Raw genomic sequence first — 20,658 nt, forward strand, 5'->3', positions numbered from 1 at the left:
TAGGAGGTAAAACTGCAGTTTGGTGGGAAAAGGCGTAAGTTAACCAGGGTTAAAAAGGGACAATGAGGTCAAGGGTGAGTGTCCGTGTTTTGTTTTGTTTTGTTTTCAATAAGCTGGAGGGAAGGGGAAGTTGGACATATAAAGAAAAGACAGATGATGTTTAATGTGGGGATTCCTGGGGAAGATCTCCATGAGCGGCCTCCAGGTGGACAGGTAGAGGACTTACACACTTTACCCCCACCCTCCCAGCCCAATTAGCACATGTCTGGTTGTTCTACTATTCATCTGGACTCTCCTGCATATTGCCTATATGTTAACCAATCAAAACAGTGCTCTTTTCTAACATTGGTTCTGTGTTAACTCTTTATCCACTGAAACAAGGGCCATATAGTTTATTTCCTTTACTTTTATTGCACGGAATTAAAATAAAATGTGTTAATAACTAAGGTGATAAATAAAGCTTCTGTCATTATCAAAAATGGTTGTATTGGTATACTTTAAAAAAAAATGTCTTCAATTATATTGCCTTAAATTTCTAACAAAAAGAAAAAGAAAAAAGAACCCACCTCTGTCACTAAAATGCAATTATTTATTTTCCCTTATTAAGTCAATTAAGCTAATGAAACTGGAAACAATAATTTTAAAATTTCAACATTCCGTAATACCATAAGGTAGGTTAATTTTCCACCAATAATCAGTGTGGCTATTTGGTATTGAAGAACTAAACCACTCTTTGGGGACTAATTAGAAGCCCAAACCTCCAAAATATGCTGTACTATATTCTTCCTTTAGCCTTTCCCAATTCAAAAATTCCACCTGCCCAATCTTCTTGGAAAATTTAAATAAAACCATATATAAAGTTAATGGTAACACTAACGTTTTAAATCACAAAGAGAATTGACAATGACAGCATTTTCTCCAAATATACTTTTTCTATTTAGTTGCAAGATTTCTAATAGCCTGTGTAGAGAAATTTTGTTTTTTAGTCTTGAGCTTTAAAATCATGGTTCTCTCTAAACCATGTGAAGTGCTATTGCCTCTTTGGCCATCATGTTACTTATGCAAAGTGAATGGATATGAACTTTGCTACAGGCTTTGAGATTAGATTCATTTTACTCCATGTATTGATTCCAGCATAATCTTTTCTCCTGGAATACAGACTTTCTTTCCTAATATTTTATCCTTGTGTTAGAAATGCAAATTCTTGGTCAGTAGAAAGGACAAAATGCACGTCTGTGTTGCCCCATTTTCCTGTTGCTTGGCTTTCCTTTAAATTTCTTTTGGTTCTCTTTTGATCTGTACTTATTTTTATGCACAAAGTATCATATTGAAGGCACTTTTTAAATTTGACTTCTGACCAGTTCAAAGTCTTTTCAGCAGCACCTCTTTTTTTACAATGTGAAGGATTCTTCTTTGTTATTTAATTTGCAACCTGCTATGATTTGGATGTTTGTGTTCTTCTGTTGACATCCTAATTCCCAAAGATGGTCATATTAGGAGGTGGGGGGCCTTGGAGGGTGGAGCCCTCATCGATGAGGTAAGTGTCTTATGAGAGACCCCGCAGAGATCCCTAGCACCTTCCAGGAAGCGAGGACACAGCGAGGAGTTGGCTATGAACCAGGAAGAGGGCCCTCACCAGAGAGTGACCATGCTGGCACCTTGGTCTGGGCCTTCTCAGCCTCCAGAACTTTGAGAAATAAGTTTCTGTTGTTTATTAGCCACGCAGTCTGTGGTATTTTGTTATATAACAGCCTGAACAGACTGAGACATAATTTAAGTGTGAGGGTATCACTAATTCAATTATCCAGGGTGGCCCCACTATAACCTTCTTCACCTTTGTTTACATGATTGGAGGCTCTAAGTTATTCAGTGAGTTTAAATGAAAGATTATGAAGGTAACCATTACTGGTAGAAGGGACTAAAATATAACTCATTTCATTTAAAAAATTTTTTAAATTTATTGATTTTAGAGAGAGGGAGGGGGGAGAGAGACAGAGAGGAAGAAAGAGAAACATCTATTTGTTGTTCCACTTATTTATGCATTCATTGGTTGATGTTTATGTAAGCATTGGTGGGGGATCATGCCCTGACTGGGGATCGAACTTGCAACCTTGGTATATCAGGATGACCTCTAACCAATTGAGCACCCACCCAGGGTTCATTTTTTTTCTCTGCTCTCCACTTATCTGAAAGTTCTTATTGTCAACAAAACTAAAAAACAAACAAACAAACAAGAACCTTAATTTCCACTATTTCTGAATCAATATTTATATTTTCACTTGGCCCTTTTATTAAAATGAAGAAGGTTATTTTCAATCATAGTCTTGCAAAAATGATCAGTAGTTTTAAGAGCTGGTGCCAGTGCCACTGTTTCCTTTAAGTTTTGTGCACATTCAGATTAAGAAGAGGAGAAAGACTCTAGCCAGTCTTACTAAGAGATCACCACAGAAGGCCATGATAAATTTGGGGTTTCATCTATATTCACAGTACAGCCCCCTTGCCAGAACAAGTAGGGTATTAATTATATCAGGGAACTTGGTCGGGGTGTGAGATGTCATTTTCTTTCTCCTGTCTGAACCCTGAACTCAGTTCACAAGACAACCTCAGATTTCACTGAGAGGAGAAAGGAGAGACCCCTCAAGATAACGTCGGATGGGGGGTTTGAACTTCACGTTGGCTTAGAGCGCAGCTCTTCAAACTCTAGCAGCATTGGGATCATCGAGATCACAGATTGCCAGGCTCCATCCTCTGGCTTTTTGATGCAGGATGTCTGGAATGGTGCCCAGAGAATTTGCTTTTCTCATGAGTCCTAGGTAATGATGCTCATGATGAACAAGGGGCACACTTTGAGAACCATTTATTTAGAATTATACAGAAGTGGTTTATCTCCTACACCTAAACTTGTAGACCAGGTTGTGGACAGCTTTGGTTGTTAGATTCAGGAGGTTTCTGAGGCCCTAAGAGATTCAGTGCTGGAGATTTTATACAATCCCTAGAGCTCTTCTACAATTGATGTTAGACATCATCTGTGAAACGCATCTTTGATATTTAGCCCCAGCTGGTCTTCAAGTCTTTGATGTTCAGACACCCTGGGGAGTCAAGGCCCTGTCCCACTTCTTTCAGGACCTGGTCTAAATCTTTCTCCTTTCCCTACCATATCCCAGTCCCACTTCTCAGGTAAGTGTGTCCCTGAGAAAATAGAGGCCTTCTCTCATTTTCTTCCTTCCTCTCCACTTGCATTTAGCTAAACCCGTCCATAGTCTTTTCTCCAGTCTTAGCTGTGTCCTGCCTCTTCTCCCCTCCCATCCCTACACCTTTCTCAATTTTTCAAACCACCCACCATCGATCTATTGTTTTCATTAGCTCCTTCTCTTCAGGCCATCAACATGCTAAAGTCTCTCCAAAAGTATAACCAAAGCCTTCCTAGGCCTGGTCTACCTGCTGGCCACCTCTCTATCTCCTTCTTTTCACAGCCCAATGTCGGAAACAGGAGTCTATATTTTCTGTCTTCTGTCTCCCCTCCTCGATCCACAAAGACAGACTCACAATCTGCCCCGACTGCTCCGGTGAAACTGCTCTCCCTGCGGTCAATGCCACTTTCTCTTGTGTTTCCGGTCTATGTTTTCATCATCTTGCAGCATCGGTGGCTCCAAGGCTATACCCTGCGCCTCTTCAATTCACATTCTATTCATAATTGTCTCCTTTGCAATAAATGACTAACTATATGCTGATCACCGTCATAACTATTTTTTAACCTCACTCTTGCCCCTGAGCTCCAGTGTTCTTGATTACCTTTTAGGAATTGCCAGGCACGCTCCAGACCACTACTTTTCTAACGCCAACCCTAGCCTGCTCCCCGTCCTTGATTTCCTGTTTCGATACTGGCACCACTATTCCTTCACTCACGTGACTAAGGTAGTAATATCACAATCGTCATTAACTTTCTTCCCAAATCAAGTCAGTCGGTCACCACATCTGCTTGGTTCTCTCCTCAAACTCGTGTTCTACACAAGCCACTGCTCTGTTCCTGCCACTGTCTGGTGCTTCCCTGGATGATGAAACCAGCCTTATACCTGGACTTCTTGTCTCTAAACTTAGCATGCTGGTATGGAGAGGAACATGGGCTTTGGGGCGTCACACACATCTGGATTCCCAATCCTACTTCCCCCTCTTTCTCACGGAGCATATCAGCTATCAGCTACGGACAGGCCCACAGCCTGGACCTTTTTTATTTTTATTTCTATTTTTAAATCACTTAGAATTATTTCAGTTATGAACTACTAAATCTGAATATCTCACTTTCTAGCAATAATCTCTTATTTTACTAATGCTCAAAGTCAGCTACTTCCTTCATGCTTGCTCTTTGACCTGATAGGGCTTCTGGCCCCTTGCTCCTTTTACTTTCTCCTGCTTCCATTTCCTTTCTGTCCCAGCTTAGAAACCTCGGTCTCTAATGCCACACACTTTCCTGCCCATTTCTCCAAATCCCGTGTTCTGTTGTCTTTCCATCACATCCTGATGAAGCTCCAGCCCAGGATCCATCAAAGTGTCCCCCACGTCCGTCTCCATTTTTGTGCCTCTAAACTGTCTTGGAGGAAGGCCGCTCAGCAGATCAGAGCCACCGAAACACCTAGTCTCCGACGTGGCTGGGCGCTGCACACTGCCCGGGGCCCGGCTTTGTTTCCATCATCAGCCCTTCCTCTCCTCTCCGGGCACCAGCTGAGATGTGCTTCCTTCAGTTCCTCCTTCAGTACCTCCATTTACCACTCACTTCCATGAGGAAACAATATCATAGGAGAGTTCTCTCTGCTTCCATTCCCCCAACCCACACACTTACACACATTGGCCCCAACCTTTCTTACAACAGAAGTGATGTCACTTCCACATTTAAAATTCAGCCCTGCCCATGCTATGCATCTTATTCTCTCCAACATTTCCAGGGCCCTTTGTCTGCCTTACATTTCCAGATTTTCTACTCTGTTTCATTGAAGGCTCTTCCATGACAACAACATCCTCAAGGGTCTCTATAATCTTAAAAAAAAAAAGAAAGAAAATAGAAAAAAGGAGAAAACATCATCTCTACCTTTTGCCTTGCTTTCCTCTCCTTGCTTTCCACTTACTCCTTCACCCATTGTACTTTATGTCCCGCCCCCTAGCATGCTGCCATGAGCCTGTGCTTGCCTTGGACACCAGTGGCTTCCAGCTGCTAAACACCGCAGTCAGGCATAAGTCCTCACTTGCCAAAACCAATTTTGCCATGGGATAATCGATATGTACAAGAGTTAAGTTCCTAGGGCAGCTCCTCAACATTATAAGGAAATGACCTTGAACAGAACAATGTTATTCAAGGACCTGTTGTATAGCCAGTGTTAATATTTAGCAATACATACTGAATTGTATTCATCTACACCCACAAGCTCTCCCCTTCCCAGCTGATTATTTTGAAGCAAATTTCTTGGCATTGTATGATTTCTTATGTATTCAGTGTGCATCTTTAAAAAGTAAAAGCACTTAAAATAATCACAATATCATGATCACACCTCAAAGAATAATCCATAAATATCAAGTCAATATTCACATTTCCCTAATAACCTTCTAATTTTTTAATGCATTGTCTGTTTGAATCTATACAGGGTCCACATTTTGAGACTGGTTGAGATGTCTCAAGTTTTGCTTTTCTCTATTTTGTTTTGATATACAGTTTCCACCTCTATTTTCTTTTCCCTTGGGGGAAAAAAATATTTGATTTGCAGAAATGAGATCAGCTGTCGTACAGATTTCCCCATACTCTGGATTTGGCTGACTCCATCCCTGTGGTATTATTTAATATTTTGCATCTGTATTGTCTATTGCCTTTAAATTCAGAGATCTGGTGGATTGATAAGATTCAGATTTGATTTGAGGGGGGCAAGCCTGCTTCAAAGGGGGTATTGTGTACTATCATAATTATCAAGGTCGTTTCAAATTTTATTATGGTATTAGCAATAATCACTGCTGAGATCATTAAGGGTTGTGAAATGGTGATATTCAAATCCTACCATTTCCTCTTCCTGAGACAGGCCAGTAAGCCAGGACAAATGGAATAGGGAAACTGAGACAGGTAGCTGAACAAACTGGCCAAGCAATTTTCAGCCAGATACAAAAGATCACCTCCCTAAAGATAACATCTTGGCCTCCAGTTGTATTTCAGCTCCAGGCCCAGGAAAGTAGCAAAAGCAGGTGGGCAACTCCAGGACCAGCTGCAATGAATAAGGACTCCTGCCTGGCACTGACCAATCAGTGGAGACCTCTAACCTGGAAGAGCACACCTGCAAAAGCTGATGAACATTCTGCTGAAACCCTCCCCTGACACCTTCCCTAGAATCCCTGCCTGCAAGAGAGAGATAAAAGCCTCAAGACAAAGGACCCAGCATGCGCTCCCTCTGGGGAGCAGCGCCGCCCACTGCCTTCCCACTCTCCTTCCTTCTCTTCTTCCCCTGCAGGCACGCATCTCCTAAACTCTAAGGAACCCACGAAATGTGCAGCCAGGAGAGCAATGGGCAGCAGTAGCTTGTCCCAGGCTAATCCCTGAACCTGTCTCCAAGGCCCCATTTTTTCTGACATTCCCATGAGCTAAGGCAGCCTAGCCTGAGCTTTCCTGTTGCTTCTTCTATGTTAAGCCCTTCCTTGTTTTATTGCCCTTGGCTTTAATAAAGGTACCTTCATAGTCACGTGGACTTGTGTTCTGAAATCTCTCCCACACAAAGTCAAGAACCGACACACTACCAGGTCGCCCTGGGAAGACCGGCTCAGGGCCAGGTCCCCTCTCTGGTAACATCCCTATATCAGCTGGAACATTTATATAAAGAAAAACTTCTCCTGATCAACTATCAGTGAGGTACAAATCATATAGAAAAGACTAAATGATCAATTCTTTCAGAATAACGATTAGTTGATTCTTTACCTAATGGTTTCCCAAATACTGAGTTGGTTTCCCTAGTAGTCTCCAAAGATGACCAAGGAGTTATTTTTTTTCTTTTTCAATATCATTATGAACTCATGAATCTATTGTCTTTTTTGATATTCTTTGGCCAGCAGAAGCTTATTCAACTTAGCTTGCAAGTCTTTAGACAAGAAATTTGTAGTGTTTGGTAGCTTCTTTGTTTTCTATTGTGACAAAATATTCCAGGCTTATTTTGCCTGTTTCCTGCTCCAGGTCTAGAATCAGCAATTTCTTTCAGGGTCTCTGGGTTCTTTTATGCAACTGCTATTTGAAGAGAACACTCTGGGCAGCAGGAGTGTCACTGATACTGGACTGGTCTTTGTTTCTACACCATTTCGGGAGAGCTATGAATATGTATTCTTTTAGATTTAAAGGTAACACACACACACACACACACACACACACACACACACACACACACACACACATGAGTTCTTCCTGATACTTCCAACTAAAATTCAGGATTACTAGAGAGGTTTTACTTAACTTCGTGCATTTTTATCGCTGTTTAACCTACCTGATAATATCAATTCTCAAAGATACCAGCAGTCATTTACCTCATGATACAAGCACCACAGTATCAGAGTAAGAGTAACAATACAACCGCCAGCAATATGAGTACTAGAAGTAAAGATTTTTTTTCTGTCGTACTTTTTATCTTTAAAATATATCCCTTTTGGAATATATAATCCAAATACAGGGCTTTAAAGTCATTTAGAATTGATACATATTGTAAGGTTTTGCCTCCAATTTGAACCACACTAAAGTAGATTCATTTCATATTACTTAACTATTTTTAGAAACCAATTTTAAATTTATTTTATTTATTCATTTTTATTTCATGTAAAATATTCACATGACTCCCAAACCAAATGTACAAGGTATATTCAAAGAAGTACGGCTATTATTTTTGCTTTTTTCAGCCGCCTGCTTCCCTGTAAGGAATGTTTTGTGTGTGCAATCTATCTTTCCAGCTTTTAAAAACTATAATACTAAACAATGGCAATATGCTATTTATACTTTTCTCCGCCTTGCTTTCTCACTGAAAAATATACATATCCGAGAAGCCATTTCATAATAATAGGTAGAGGTGTTCATTTCTCCCTACATTGAATAGTGCCCCCTTGTAAGGGGGTACCAAACTTTTGATTCATCCAGTGCCCTAATGATAGATTTGGGGGATCTTTCTAGTCTATTCAAGACAGTCTTTCAATGAGTAGCCTTCTACATACATCTTTTTCTTATTTTTGTTAGTTTCCCTTTGGCACAGATTACTAGAAGTGGGAATTTCTCTTTCAAGAACAAACATGTATATATTGTATTTAGATATTGCCAAATCCCCCTCCATGGTGTTGTGCCTTTTTGTATTTCCAACTAGAACGTATGAGAATGGCTGGTCTCTCTTAGCCTCATCACAGGGTATATTATCAAACTTGAATTTTTTTTTATCAATCTGATATTTGAAAATAGGTTTCTCAACTTGGTTTTAGTTTAAATTTCTCTTACAGGTAGGTTGTTTTTCATACAGGTAAGAACCAATTCTGTCCTCTTGACACAGTTTTTTTCTATTAATACCCATGGAGCACGCACACATAAAATTTTAATTTTTCTCCTATTTCTTGAGCTGTTACTTTTTAACCTCCCTTTCTAGTTTCATTTCTCCTGTTTATTTCCCAAATATTCCTCTTTCTCTGAATGGTGTCTTAGCATTCCTTTAAAAATCCACTACTTGGACCGTGCTTATCATTGCCATTCTGACTGCTACTAAGTGCACACCTACAGCCCAGAGCCCTCTGCCTGCTTCTGCCTCACATATCAAACTGCCTAACGAAGATGGTGAATTGTGCCTCCCAGGCACCTTAAATTCAACCTGCGCAGCACTCTTTGCTGACGTGCCCTTCCTGCGGTGTTCTCCGGTGCCATGATCGCTACCACAAATCTCCAGGGGCCCCAGTCATAAACCTGGGTTTTGTCCTGATGACTTCCTCTCTCACCTTCCTTGTATCGAATCAATCACCAATCATTGTGCCTTTCATCTCTAAATGGTTCTCAAATCCATCTACTTCTCTGCATCTCAAATTACTGCACTAAACCACTATCAATTCTCCCCCGGACAGTTACTGCAGCTTCCTTCTACATGGTCTTTCCTTCCCTCGCTCCCAAACACGGCCAGAATTACCTCTGAAAACACAATAATTGAGTGTCACTTACTAGCTTAAAAACCTCCAAAGGCTCAGAAACAACAACAACAAATCCATGACCCCCGAAAAAAAGTCCCCAAGTCATATTATTTCCATACATACATACGTATGTAAATAAATGCTACAAAGCTTTGGACAATCACCGCTAAACTGATAGCAGAGGTCACCTCTGGGCAGAGGGGTGGGATGCTGGGCCATGAAGGGGTGTCTTGGGGGGTCAGTGTTGGTGATGGAGAACTTCAGTTTTTGCCATTATTAGACTTGTTTAAATTTTTTTATAATCATACAGTGCTCTCAAGTATTACTTATATATTTTAAAATAAGTAAAATAGACCAAGAAAGGAAGCCATGACTAGCTCGCAGGCAGATGGGGCTCACCAGCAGGCTGTACAAATTCCAGGGCCAGGTCGCCTGGAAGAAGCCTCAGATTCCCCGCGGCTCCCCACAGCGGGCAGAAACTGTCCCCTTCACCTCTGTATTACCTGAGGACTTCGATCAAGGAACCTTACCTTTGTGGTCCACAGTTTGACAGTCCAGTCAAATGATGACGTGACAAACAGGTGTGAAAAGTCGATTGGGCCCACTGCCATGTGACAGTTGATTCCTGTGACTGGCCCTTGGTGTCCTTCGAAGACCTCACCGATCCCGGCTTTGCTGCACAAAGACCACACGTAAGCAGAGCTTCAGCAACCTTTGCAAAGCCGTGATTACCTTAAAAAACAAATCTATGCTGCATGATCACTGCCCAAAAATTTAGCACAAACACCACACACCGTGAAAAATGAAGCCACTTTCACAGTATCTTGAGAGAAATAAAATAATAGACTACTTTCGGTGATTAAAACACAATATGGTGCAATATAATCTTTTTGACCTTTAGAGTTTAATATCAAATTTCATCAAATTTAATATAAATTTCAGAAGTTCCTCAGATCTCATCATTGTTGATGTAGTTCCTTTGATGAAGAACATACACTTCGATCTCAGAAGCTCTCATATTTGTAATGAGACTATTCTCTTGCTGTGATCATATTCTGTACATGTTCCAATTTAATTTCTTCTGCAGAGCCTATTGGCTCTAAAACTCCACACATTCTTGTATAAATATTTTTATTCTTTCCAGGAAATTTCTTACATTAGGTTCACATACCTGAACATGTAATACTTTGCGGAAACACTTGGCACTGCAAGTAATATGCATAACTTAAATGAAATAGGGAAAACGCTGTTTTCACTGAAAGCAGAAGATAAATTTATAAATCCTCTAAACATAAACTGTAAATTCCATAAAGGCTGGTGCCTTGTTGTTTTATCATATTAGCATAGAATAAGTGCTCAATAAATATTTGTTGAAATAAACAGCCAAGGAAAAGAGACAAACTGATGTCTTTTTTTCTAACAGAAGCACATTTGAGAATTAGTGATACACATTTTGAAAGTTATCCACAGATATGTCACTTATTTAACTAAGCCAGCATTATTTCCAGCCCCTTATCATTGCACAATAGTCTGTATGCAATCATACCCAATTAGAAAATAGAGCAAAATGCTATATTTTAAAAATCCATGTGCAGGAGGTGGTAAATATGACAAACACGTAGGTATTATACATTCTAAATATTATGTTACCAAGAGTAAAAATGAGTGGAGTTATTAAAACATTTGACCTTCTGGAACACCAATAAATGTCAGCGTGCTGAGCATGACTTGAAATCATGAGCAAACTGCCACAGTGTGCATTCCGTGTAGCAGGCGCTCAGAAATTATGCCCACAGAAACTGTGAGCAGCAGTTCTGCACATGATCCTTTAAGTTTGTTCTAACGAACACGAGGAACTGATCTTTGAAGCGGCCCCTGGTGAGACTCCACTTGCTCTTAACAGCATCCTGAAAGGGTTTATAGGGTGCAAAATGGGGACTTTGTTTAATTTATGGAAGTAGATTTGCACCTTCTCTACGTTAGGCAAAAAATGGAAACCCACTCACCCTCTTCCCCATAGCCCTCTATGACCCATTACAAATTACTACAAAGCCAAGTGCCTGCTACTTTACAGCTTGACCAAGATCTGTGTTTTATATTTCAGATGGATGGACCAATGTAAAAGCATAGTCAGGTGCGCTGTAGAAAGACTGGTGGCGTGTGCCACCGATACCCTTCTTTTGGACTACAGTGTGTATTCAGGTTGTGCTTGAAAAGCAAGAGCCATGGGACAAAAATATTCATCATGGAAAAGGTTATTCACATTACAGAATCCAACAAATGAATCTGAAAGTTGTCAATGAACATGTTCTGTGGCCTTCACAGATAATTAAGGTCCTGGATTAAGTCAATTGAACCTATGCTCTACTGATTGGAATAAATGTGCAAATAAAGCTGTGATGCCATGTTTGGCCCACTGCATTGTGTGTGCCTCGTACCCGCCACTTATGACCTTTTATCTCTATTGCAGCTATTTGGGTGTTTACCTTTCCCACCATCATCAGTTTCTTAAAGCTAGGGGCCAGGTTTAAATGATGTTTGCATGCTTGGCAGCCTCCAGCAATGCACTATGCTCAAAGTAGGTGTGCAGTGAATGTTTGCTTGAATAAACAACTTCCTCAGATCCTTTTCATGCTTTGGTAAGACTTTAATGCAGGGCTTAGCCAGTTTTGATGAAGTAGGACCATTAGGCAAGGAGCTAGGAGCCAGATCTTCCTAGTCATCTACAAACCATGTGAGCAGGGCAAATATTGCTTATTACTATGTGTGCAGAACAGTAGGAGTATCACAGATCATATTGGTAAATGGAAGAATCATGTAGCTGAGCCATGGGTGCTTGTTACTTCTACAAAGAACAAAAACATAGGAGTCTGAACTTGAAACAGTTGGTGGTTCCTTATTACATCTCAATAGCCAAGGATGAATGCAAGGGATCAAAAATCAATCAAATTAGAACTAAAGTGAACAAGAAATTAAGCACCAAGGTAAACACAATGACCCTTTCAAAAGATGTGAGGCTACTCATTGTCTTATAGGCAATTTTACAATTTAGTCTAAATTATTGGATTCTGATTTATCCTGATGCTTTTCCAGGGGCATTTGCTAATCTCTCAATTAAGGCAGAGTTTTATCACCTGGAAACTTCAGAGTGGCTTGTGTATCTCACACTATTCCAGCCTCGCTGCCTGGGAGGAAGGGCTGGCCCTGGGCACTTCGCTATATTATTTGGATATTGTCATTTCTTTATTCCCATTATAGATTTTTAGTTTCCCACTTCCTATGAGCCAGTCACCAAGCAGGGACTTTTTCTCTCAAGGCGGTGTGAACCATCAAAAGCTTACAACTGGCTAATGACCAGATCAGATGGATGCTTTAAGATAAAAACGACTTGAGGCTGTGCTTTGCACTTTTTTGGAAATACCTTTCTCCTAATGCAAGGTGGTTATAACCCAGAATGCGATAACAGGCTCTCGGATATGAGGAACACGTCATTGGTAAGAAAATAGAAAATCACCTTCCATGACGACAGGCCGTGTAGACTGTACCCTCCTCACTGCCAACCACAAAGTTATTGACGTCTCCCGTCGGGAAAGCCATTCCAGTAACAGCCACGGGCTTGGACTTATTGTACACTAGCTCCATGCTCTCCTACCAAAACACGACATGGTTACATTCCCTCTGTCAACTCCTCGCCATGCCAAAGATAGCACGGAAAAATCATTTGGCTAAATCGTCTGTTTGCTTTTCACACAGCGTTACAAAAGACCCCAGCTGTGCCAGAAACCACGCTTTACTGCCCCTGACACTCATGCTTCTGTGTATCTCTGGTTTCAGGCGGCTGGATTTCATCAACGTGAGCTGCTGCTTCTAAGTCAGGCAGAGATGACAGGTGAGAATTTTGAAACTAATGGTGCAGAAACTAAAGATAATACTGTAATGGTTACACTTGTCAGCCCCAGGCTTTAATAAAACACACAATACCCCTGTATTTACAAACATTTTCAAAATCAATTGTTCATGAGACTACACGTGTATTAATATCAGATGTACTAAGCACATTTGTCAAAGCAGGAGTGTGTGTCCTCCATGGACTGAAACCAGAAAGTTGTCACTCAGGTCAGAAAAAACAGATTTCAACAGGGGCCAGGTTTCATACAGGGCAGCCATGGAGTATACTGGCTATAAGACTACAAAGAACAGTGATTAAATAAGTGTTTAAAATAGTGAGAGTATTTTACTAAATTATTTTTAAAATCAGCAATTAAAGTGTATTTTAAAAGACATTCTGCTGAATTAAATTTAATAACGGTGAAGAACAATTAAGTACAACTAATATCCCTGAATATTTTTGCTACTTACACCCAACAGCCTACTATGTGCACCTGAAGTAATTTTTTCAAAAATCATTCTAGGGGATCATGTCATCATAGCTGCTTGGAAAATTAGGGTGTTTTTATTGTTTGTTTCTGATTTTTCAGAACAAATAAATCAGGTCATCTCAGCCAAGGAGTCCCTAAATCGGAAGCACGTGCTCACATCTGGGTAGCACACCATGCGGTCACAGGACATGCTGGCAGTACTGAGATCCACACAGAGTGAGCGCATCCGTGAAGGGCCCTAGGACAGCATAATACAGACACTGTATTATGTCCATCAGTGAAATGAGCAGCGGGGAAGGTACAGTCTCTTGGTCACCCACTCGGGACAGAGAGGAACTTGGGCCCCACATCGGCGCCATGCCACCAAACCCTCAATCTGTGCATAGAGGCAGGAGCTTGCAGCCATGCCAGAACTGAAAAACGGCCTGGGAGCCACTGTATGACTGGTTTTAATGGAAACAAATGCATGTTTAATCAGCAAAATGGGCAATTAAAAATTCCTAATTAGAGAGCTCACTCTTATATCTGTTTCCACTCTCCATGCTTTAAAAAAAAACATATTGCTGAGAATTTTAAGACAAAGTCATAAAATACCCACACACAACTCCCAACTTACAGATGCTAAAGTCAGCAAAAATAGAGTAACTTAACTTGTAAGAAGCCTATTAGCTCCCCTCCCCACCCCCCAAAAAGAACCTATAAAAATAACTTATTTAGCCTTAGTATTCTCTACATCTGTATTTTGTGGATGCTTCTGGCAGGTTCTTTATGGTTTCTACATTTCCTATGTATGTTGAAACTTCAGTGTTTTCTAAAACTGTGAGAGAAACATTCCAGGAAAAAGAATAGGACTCTTAAAATTGAGAATTATCTCTTAGATATCTTTTTATGATTTTCTTGATATTTTGTCACATTTTTTGTCAAAGGCTACAGCAATAAACTCTTCTCTGTGTTTTTACTTGGAAGACAGTTAACTATTTTTTTCCCACATAGAAATGTGAAAATAGTATATATACATGTTTTCATGTATGTATACATGTTTTCATGTATAGGTAGTATCTTCCTGTGTGTGCATATCTACATATATTCTGAAAGCTGCAATCCGATGCCTCTCTCCATCAATCGTTTCCATTCTGTTCCTTTGTTTGGTTCCCATTACTGTAATCAGTAGTGGTTTGGAACCTTTGGAACTTTTTGATTTTTGACTTCTATTTGTTGAGCAAAGAATGGCAGGAGCCATACTAACAAACAGTCCAGAGGAGAAAACAGATGGTTTGACAAATTCTTTACACACACATGCGGTCATCTAGGCAATGGATACAAGCAAGGGCTTAGGTTGCTGGGATACCTTTTCTCCAAGGCCAGTACCCATCGGGGGTTGCTCTGTTGGGCTCCACCTCGTCTCCATCTGTTTATCAACTCTGGAGGGTAAGTACAATTCATACCACAGGCAACTTCCACAATTACTATGCTTTAAAATGGATTATTTCATTTTCACTTGAAACTGACCTAAGGATTAACGTATTATACTAATTACATGATTTGTGGTAAAGGAAATGGGTTTTGGCTTCAAGAGGAGGCTGCTGAAAGCAGGCCCTACTCTTTCAAGTGCATCCATTGGTTTTAGCTCCTATAGGATGTGAGGGTTTGGCTTTTAGGAACTATGTTCCATTAGTCAGGTATCTCCTTCCACCAGGATGCTCTTATGTGCAGGGAAAAACAAACCCACCTGTGGAGTTGAGAGCATGTCCAGGCTCCAGGAACACATTTTACCATCAGTAGAGACAGTGATGAGGTTATGAGCATTCTGGGTCCCAACAACATTTACACAGTACACGGGATGCTGCAAAAACATAAACATCAAGGATCAGACACGGATCCAAGAGGAAATGCTTATATTTGCATGTCAAATGCATTCTTACAAAACAAGGATTAAAGAGTGACATAATCCTACAATAACATTAGCCCCAGGTCATTTGCCACTTTTGATTTGAACCTAATTTCTTTTTAAAAGCTTTGGCAGTAACACACAGCAGTGGAAAGACAAGGCTTCACCTTGCTCAGTCAGATGCAGTGCAATGGGGCTGAAGGAGGCAGGAGAGAGCAAACGCAGAGGGGTGGGCAGAAGCGGTGCAGGGAGTGGAATCTGGATACTTGAGGAGTCTCCACTGCACAGTTTGGCTTCTAGGCCCACCAAGACTGGTGAAAAAAGTCAGTCTTCAGAAAGGGGACCTATTGACTTTTGGAAGGAGTAAGGGTTACTAAATCTGGAGTTTAAGCCATTATGGTTGCAGCACCAAACATTTGTGAACATTCCTTATAAAAGTGGTTAATATTCATCAGCCTCTTTAATTTGAGGGAGAGGTGTTGGTGGTGGAAATTATTGATACAATGCACCTAGTAAGATAAAATTAGGTTCTTTTTTGTTACTACAAAATCTAGGATAATGATAGATTTACTTTTCAAAATACCATTTGGCAGAGTATGGAGGCTTAGATTTGGACAAGGCCTTGAGAAACATCATTTATACATCCCAGGAACCATAAGCAAGATGCTCTAACCTTCTGTCATAACTGTAGTAGGTTATCCCACTCTAGAATCCTAAATGGTAGGCTAAAATCATTTGCAGCTGCACATTAAATACTAAATGGAAGGTTAGCATAAGCAGAACCTAGCAGTAATTTGGGTTAGATTTCAGGCAGCTTAGCCATCAGTGGCCAAACCACAACTTAGTTGATGCTTCTCTGTGCAAATAGCTGACAGTCTAAGTCTTACTCTTGATGACTTACTGTCCATTATACCTAGCCACAATGACAATGAAACAATCTTTAATATTGGAAAGTTGATATTATATAAAGAATGGTTCCCAAACTATTATTATCATATAAACTCCTGGTCAGGAGGAACCATAATAATCATCTAGGGCAGCTGCTCATCTGCCTTTACCAAGAAGTGGTCCAGACTCTGCTTAAACACCTTTTTAGGGGCAGTGAGTTTTCGCACTAATTCCTGGAGCGTTCTTCCTTCCACCAATGGGGTGAAGAAAGCTCAAGGAGACATTTTCAGTACAGTGCCTGCCCTCTGGGATTACACAGTCAAATCAAGATTGTTGTTATCTTACCCTTACCCCCTGCCCTGAGTCCTGTCTTACTCAAACTAATCATTACCAATTCCTTCAACTGTTCCTTGAGTACCTGGTTTTCAATATCATCCTGGTCACTCTCTTTTGAACATGCTATATTTGTCTGAATTCCTCTCAACATTAGAGTTCTGAGAAAGGAAACCTAACTATCTACCTATATTCTGACTGAGGGAATATAGAAATGCAGGGAGTGTGGAATTGTCATTTTTCATGTGATAAAAAATACGGCTGTACCAATGCATCCTAAGACTATACTCACTGCTTTGGCAATCACATCACCTCTTTTACCCTTGCTGATGGACGGTCAGCTAAGTCCCTATGTCTTTTTCACACGATGTCCCTGCAGAAACTTTCAAACGAATCAACCTTCGTGGGTCTGGCCTCAGAGATCTGAAATGTAATGTTATCCTGATCGGGTTCTCTAAACAGCGAGAGGACAAGCTGGGAACAACACTTTTCCCCAAGCCTCTGTGGGGCGTGGGACCTGCAGCAGCGTGTGAATGCAGTCCCCGAGCCACACAGCATTCAGCGCTCTGCGTGAAAAACAAGGGGGGAAATGGAAGACACAAACTCTCACCTTAAAACAGCAAACTTAGCAAAACCAAGAATGCCAGATGGAAAAGGTCAAGAATCATATGATTTCACTTATGTGGAATATAAAACAGAAAGCAAAAATGAACAACCAAAACAAACAAACAAAAAACCTCATAGACACAGACAACGGTATGGTGGAAAGTGGGTGGGGGACGGTTATAGAGAGTAAAAGGGGTTAAATATATGGTGACAGAAGGAGACTCGGCTTTGGGCGATGAGCACATAATGCAATATACATATGACATATTATAATATTGTAACATGTGAAACTTATATAACCTTACTAACAAATGTCACCCAAAAAAATAATTTGAAAAAAGCTGAAAAATGGGAAAACAAGGTCCAAACTTTGTTATTGACCTAATACCTACCGAGTGTTTTTCAGCAAGAGTCCAGTGGGATTTCTTTCTTAACCACCAAGCACCAACACAAATCACTAAAGCCCTAATGGATTGGAACTCCTACGGATCGGTGTAGATGAAAATGAGGCAACTGGAAGAATGTGTAGAGCCCAATTCCTAGAGAAGGAATATGTGTGGCAGCCTCTCCCTGGCTTTAATCAGTACTACTGGCCTGTGCTTTCATGAGTAATAAAACTCAGTTTAAAAGAAAAGAGAGAGATATAAAGAAACCAGAACAGAAGCAGACACGTGGGCATGTCTACTCACACACAGACACAAACATACACAACTCTACTTAATGGAAAGATAAAAGCAAACAGTACAGCTCATTTTTCCTGTATAGATGCCAGATTGTTTTTATTTATTTTAGGAATAAACTAACTGTGTGGCAGAGGTTTTTGCTTTAATTAGGATTTCCTGTTGTCCCAAATGCATATGTGTGGTGGGTGTGAAAGGAAATTAGTTAGTAATCTGTGGTGGACCTCTTTTTCCTTAACCACTTTTTGATCCTGGTACCAATCATTCAGGCATTAGTGGAAGTTGAAAGACAGTCGCAAAATTTACAGTGCACTTTGTTTTTAGCTTTGGAGTCATCAAAACACAGCAAAAGCGAAAAAGAAATTGTTTTATTTTCTAACAGAAGTAATGTCACTCTCTTGGATAAGGCTGTACTTCTATTTTCGTTGTGATGACCACATCCTACATTATTCGAAAAAGAAAGATTAATTGTTTGGAAGAGCTCCTGGATTTCAATTCTCCCCAAAAGCTTATTGCTAAATAATCTAACATTTGGATTTATAATTTTTTGAAATTTCCGAAGATATGTTCACAAACACACTAGATAGACACATAGAGCCAAGAAGTGTTTTCACGCCACTTGAGCAAACACCTGCATCAAGCCCATCTTCTCCTGGGTCACAATTTTCTGTTATTAGTTTGGAGAAATGGGGTACGCATGAGCAATTTTCCAAGATTCCCAAGAACTAGTTTCACCTGCATGTGTCTTAGGCCCCAGTCAATCAGAATTAAGGTTGACTTGGTATTTGTCATATCCCATTGTCAATCTTATGAGAGTGGAAGAATTTTCCTCTTCATGGTCTGGCTAAAACAGCTAGCAGCTCTTTTTTTAAAAAGCTGGAGTGGTTTTGAGACCAGCAGATGAAACAAATGAGACAACCACATTAAGGAAATTGAAACAATAGTAGAGCTGTTTCCTTGGGCATAATTTGGGCATTTCAGAGAAAGAACATCAGTTATCCTGAATGTCAAGGTAGCAAGGATTGATGGAGACATGCCTGTCTTCTCATCCCTCCTAACAATTGCTAAACACGCCTGTCATCCTCTTAAAGGAAATGACAGAGTAGTTGTCTTCCAAACACTATACTGAACCTCTTCTGCTAAATTATGGGTAATGGTTTTGAGATGTTAACTTTTAACCTTACGGATTATATTGTCACTGTAGACTTTACTGTTGAGACTTACACCATGCATTCCAGAATTTAAAGTCATAGCACCCCCTCTAATCACAAGTGAAAAAGACCTGTTGGCAGAAGTCTCAGGTGCCATCCCTGGACATGAGATGCTCACTCTTCAGGGTCTATTGGAGAAGGAATTTCCACCTTAAAATGTTAAGTATGAAGGGTTTCTTTAGGGAAACAATTTAACAGATGCCTCTTCAAAAGTTTGTCCCAGTGTCCTTTTTTAGTTTCAGTCCACCCTCAATGGTGGTCTTTGGGACATCCAAAGAAATCCTTTATATGTGCTAAAACTTGTAGCATATTAAGAGAGTTCTCTAAACCCAGTGCATCCGTCACCTACTTTGCACTCAGCTTTATGTTAGTCAGAGTGGACACAATCACTATCACTTAGTCATTTGGAACTTGGAGTTACTGACAACATTGCCCTTTTGTCAGTTATCCGCACTTTCTAGTGGCTGACAGGGATGTGACAAAACTGGACTTACGGTGTGTGCAGCAGCTGACAAGGGTGTTCGCTGCACCGGCGTCCTTCGATGACTGCGATTATCCCACAGGACAATCTGGCCCGAGTAAGTCCCACCAACCACCAAATTGGGATGGAAACGAGCAAAGCAGACGGACATCACAGAGGACTGTGGAGAAGAAGGGGAGAGAGGTGCCCTGTGAAATGTTTGGAGAAAGCCCGCTTCTTCCTGAGGAGAAAACAGTTCATTACATAAACTCAGCACATCCTGGAAAACATAAAAGAAAAGAAATTATTAAGTGTACCGTGGGCAGGGAATTTCGGACACAGACACAGACTTTCCCTTGAGAGGATGGCCAGTGGTTACCCCTTAAAACTTGAAATCTGAAGTCCTGGCCATGCCATCGACTAGGCATAAAACCTATCTGATGCACGTCACTGTTTTGTGGTCTGGAAAGCCTGGTGTATGGACATTTCCCATTTACCAATAAAAGTGCATCTGAGCTGATATTCATTCTCCACTGACGTCTTTAGAAAGCAATTCTTTATTTGAGGCCATGGCCACATCAAGTTATAAGATGTGCAGTGCTGGCAAGGTTTTGAAAACTTTCGAGATGGGGTGCTGTTTTGTGTTTGGCTTCATGTAGACTTCTAGGAAGTGTGCTGACCTCAGTCTGATCCAACTGGATCCTCCTCGAATTCCCTTGCCTCCCAAGGGCACCCTGCTGACCTTTATCCTGCCCACTTCAGACAATTCTTAATGTTATTCTTTGCCTATTTTAACAAACAGTCAGAAACGGATTTCAGTCCAACTCTGCCATGGCCTGTCATAGCACCATGGATGTGGTTTCTGAAGTTCCACAAAAGACTACTGGGCACAACATTTCATAGGAAATTGCTTAGCTGAGACAGAACCATGATATACTTAAAATCAGACAACTTGGCTGGTCCACATCTGCTCAGAAGTCCATTTTGATTCCTGCAGTGTTTTCCATGTTTGTATTTGTATGCCAGAGTAATTATTTTTAATAAATGTTTT

The 20,658-nt window shown here is 40.6% G+C and overlaps 1 protein-coding gene across 6 annotated transcripts in view; it reads right to left on the reverse strand.

The window, feature by feature from the left end:
- The window catches only part of DYNC1I1 (dynein cytoplasmic 1 intermediate chain 1), a 297,318-nt gene that overhangs the window by 46,719 nt on the left and 229,941 nt on the right, over positions 1–20,658 (reverse strand). For all 6 annotated transcript variants that reach the window (XM_054564271.1, XM_054564269.1, XM_054564270.1 and 3 more), the window contains 4 exons: positions 19,642–19,788; positions 15,271–15,384; positions 12,677–12,810; positions 9,693–9,837 (listed from right to left, as the gene is read on the reverse strand). In XM_054564271.1, coding sequence (XP_054420246.1) covers positions 9,693–9,837; positions 12,677–12,810; positions 15,271–15,384; positions 19,642–19,788 — 540 coding nt within the window. The remainder of the gene's footprint in view (positions 1–9,692; positions 9,838–12,676; positions 12,811–15,270; positions 15,385–19,641; positions 19,789–20,658) is intronic.

Source organism: Pteronotus mesoamericanus, unplaced genomic scaffold, assembly GCF_021234165.1.
Source record: "Pteronotus mesoamericanus isolate MK-2021 breed Mesoamerican mustached bat unplaced genomic scaffold, CSHL_Meso_final scaffold_85, whole genome shotgun sequence".
NCBI lineage: Eukaryota > Metazoa > Chordata > Mammalia > Chiroptera > Mormoopidae > Pteronotus > Pteronotus mesoamericanus.